The sequence below is a fragment of the Bison bison genome, unplaced genomic scaffold, assembly GCF_000754665.1.
Source record: "Bison bison bison isolate TAMUID 2011002044 unplaced genomic scaffold, Bison_UMD1.0 scf7180017864036, whole genome shotgun sequence".
In the NCBI taxonomy this organism is placed as follows: Eukaryota; Metazoa; Chordata; class Mammalia; order Artiodactyla; family Bovidae; genus Bison; species Bison bison.
In genome coordinates, this window is record NW_011494608.1 from 6,294,384 (window position 1) to 6,297,503 (window position 3,120).

At 51.2% G+C, this 3,120-nt stretch overlaps 1 protein-coding gene across 1 annotated transcript in view; it reads left to right on the top strand.

Moving 5' to 3' along the window:
- Positions 1-3,120, top strand: part of DENND3 (DENN/MADD domain containing 3) — a 44,689-nt gene that overhangs the window by 38,619 nt on the left and 2,950 nt on the right. Inside the window, exon 22 of the mRNA XM_010834810.1 lies at positions 2,031-2,112. Coding sequence (XP_010833112.1) covers positions 2,031-2,112 — 82 coding nt within the window. The remainder of the gene's footprint in view (positions 1-2,030; positions 2,113-3,120) is intronic.

Here is a 3,120-nt window from a genome sequence, read left to right on the forward strand (position 1 = left end):
ACCAGTGGTATATGAGGCTTCCAGTTCCTCCCTGTCCTCACCAAACCTCTATTTTTTATTACAACTGTCCTGGTGGGTGTGAAGTGGTATCTCACTGTGACTTTGGTTGCGTTTCCCCTGATGACTCATGGACTGTTGCTTCAGTCGTGTCCGACTCTGTGCGACGCCATATACGGCAGCCCACCAGACTTCCCTGTCCCTGGGATTCTCCAGGCAAGAACACTGAGTGGGTTGCCATTTCCTTCTCCAGTGCATGAAAGTGGAAAGTGAAGTGAAGCTGTCCAGTTGTGTCATGGCTGGGTGTAACCCTTTTTTTTTTCCCTCCATTTTCCCATCTGTACTTCTTTTGTTACTCCTTACCTGTCTCCTTTTGGGCTTTTAATATTCAATTTAATCTTCTTTATTGTCTCTTTAGTTTTTTAGGCTTTGTTCTACTTTTTAGCACTGGCTCTAAGGATTTCAATATGCAACCTTAACTTCTCACTACATACCTTCAATAACTATTACACCACTTCATGTTTAATGGACACAGTGCACAGCAGTAGAATTAATTCCATTTACCTTTCTTTCCCCTTCCTGTTGTTGTTAAATGCCATATTTTATTGCTATGATTGTGATAAACTTCATATTTTAGAAAACTTTGCCTAAGTTCTCAATGGTCTTGCAAAAAAATTAAGAAAAAAATTTACTTTTGTCCATATATTTATCATTTCTGGTAAGCTTCGTCCCTTCTTAAAATTCAGGTTTCTGTCTTGCATCACACTGCCTCTTAGCCTTCGGCTTTCCAGTGGCCTGTGTCTGCTGTAAACGGGGTCCAGGTGTAGTTTCCCTGCACATTAGAAATGCCGTTCCATCGTCTCGCAGCTCTTCTTGCTCCTGATGAGCAGTCGGCCGTCATTCCCACTGTTCTGTGGAACAGAGTATGTCTGGGGTCAGTGGCTGCTTTTAGGGTCCTGTCTCTGGTTTGCAGGACTCGGAATAGTGTGCTTGGGTGTGAAGGGCTTTGTGCTGATCTTGCTTGCGGCTTACTTTCTTGAATTGAAGGGAACCCCCGGAACTGTGCTGCTCACTGAGTTTTGTTCTTCCCAAGACTATATCCTTCAGCTTTGGTTGGTCTCCGGTGACTGTCAGACGTGTGTGTGTCCATTCATGGATGCATTTGGGACTAAAAGGTCCCTGTTAAATACGGGGAGGGATATAACAGATTAGAATAAGGATAGAAAATCTCATTTTCGGGGTGGAATTCCTCATAGTTTTCAAGTTAATGAGTACAGTAAGTAGTTTTCCTATTTAACTATGAGAAAAGCACAAGAGAAAAGCAGGGTTTCTTTGGGTAAAGAGCAGCGTTTCCTGTGAGGTGCTGTTCCAAGTCTTTAAGCAAGGTTAACAAGCTAAAACCTTGATCACTCAACCGATGCGGGCTGTGGGCACCGAGGTACAGCCTGAAAGGGTGTGAGTGTGGAGGGGCCGGGCGACGCCTCTGACTCCCCCACAGGCCCGGGTGAGGCGGGCCTGGGGGCCCCGCCTTCCCTCTCTGGTCTGGCCAGTGTCTCGGACCCTCTGCACCTCTCCTAAGTCTGCATCTGCTGTAGCACCACCACCCCCCGCAGGCCTGAGCGCCCCTTACAGGACGCGGCTCCAGCGGTTACTGGGAGGGAGTGACCCGGTCCTGCTCCCTGTGGTCGGAGGTGGGCACCGGGAGAGGCATGTGTAGTCCAGGCTGCAGCCTCTGTGTGCATTCAGTGTCAGATCTGGGGTCGTCACATAAGACTGGTCACTTTGGGCTGGTCCCTGGCACCTCAGTCTCTCTGCTCCTCTGAAAAGTGAAGTGGAAATGCCATCATCTTTCCCCTGGAGAGCAGGCTGGCAGCTGGGAGATGCTAGAGGCAGAATGTGGGCCTCGGAGCGTCAGTGACTGTGAAGGTCACTGACAGTTACCCCAGAAAGCGGCCCTGATGGGCTGGGCACCTTGAGGCCGGTGATCAGTTCACCCGCATCTGTGGCCCCACCCCCTGCTCCATGTGCAGCAGGCCCCTGCGTGCTCACACAGGCTGGGTGGCTGTGAAGTCTGCCTGCCGCCCTCTGCAGTGTTGGTGGGCAGTGAGCGTGCTGGTTGGCACTAAGCAGGGGGGTCCCTGGGGGCATTAGCACCTCTTGGCAGGATGTCCTGCTGCCCTGGCATTCCTAACAAGTTGAAGCATCTGAAAGGACCTTCTTAATTAGGCCGAGTGGACGATGGCATCTCGGGATGAAAGCCTTCCTAGAGGGATGTTGGGGTTTCTATTAGGTCTCGGGCAGGAAGGAGAGGCTCTCGCCTCCTGTGACTGAGAACCCGCTGAGCTCCCGAGTCCTGAGCACTGCCAAGTCCTCAGGAGTTGGAGTCCACCCACTGTGACAGGAAGCCGGAGCCGTTTTGGGGGCTTGCACCTCGTCCCTCTGCAACCAGATGGTGCTGCCCGTGGGGCGGGGCTGCATCCTCCTGTCGCTGTGGCTTCATGAAGGGTGGGAGGCAGAGGGAGCAGGCAATAAAAACCCCGAGAGGACAGCCCTGCAGCTCCTCACCTTATCTTGAACCTGACTCTGTCTCCCCTGGAGCCTTGATCTGATGACGTCGCTGCTGGATAATTTTGATGACCTGTAGCTCTCATGATGTGGAGACTTGGTTTGCTTGAGTGATTAATAGAAGCAGAGAGGAAGGGTCTCTGAGGGAAGACGAGAAAGCACCATGTGGAGGTTCAGTTCAGCCACTCAGTCATGTCCGACTCTGCGACCCTGTGGACTGCAGCCCGCCAGGCCTCCCTGTCCATCACCAACTCCTAGAGTTTGCTCAAACTCATGTCCATCGAGTCAGTGATGCCGTCCAACCATCTCATCCTCTGTTATCCCCTTCTCCTCCCGCCGTCAATCTTTCCCAGCATCAGGGTCTTTTCCAGTGAGTCAGTTCTTCTCATCGGGTGGCCAAAGTATTGGAGTTTCAGCTTCAGTATCAGTCCTTCCAGTGAATATTCAGGACTGATTTCCTTTAGGATGGACTAGTTGGCTCTCCTTGCAGTCCAAGGGACTCTCAAGAGTCTTCTTCAACACCAGAGTTCAAAAGCATCAATTTTTCTGTGCTCAGCT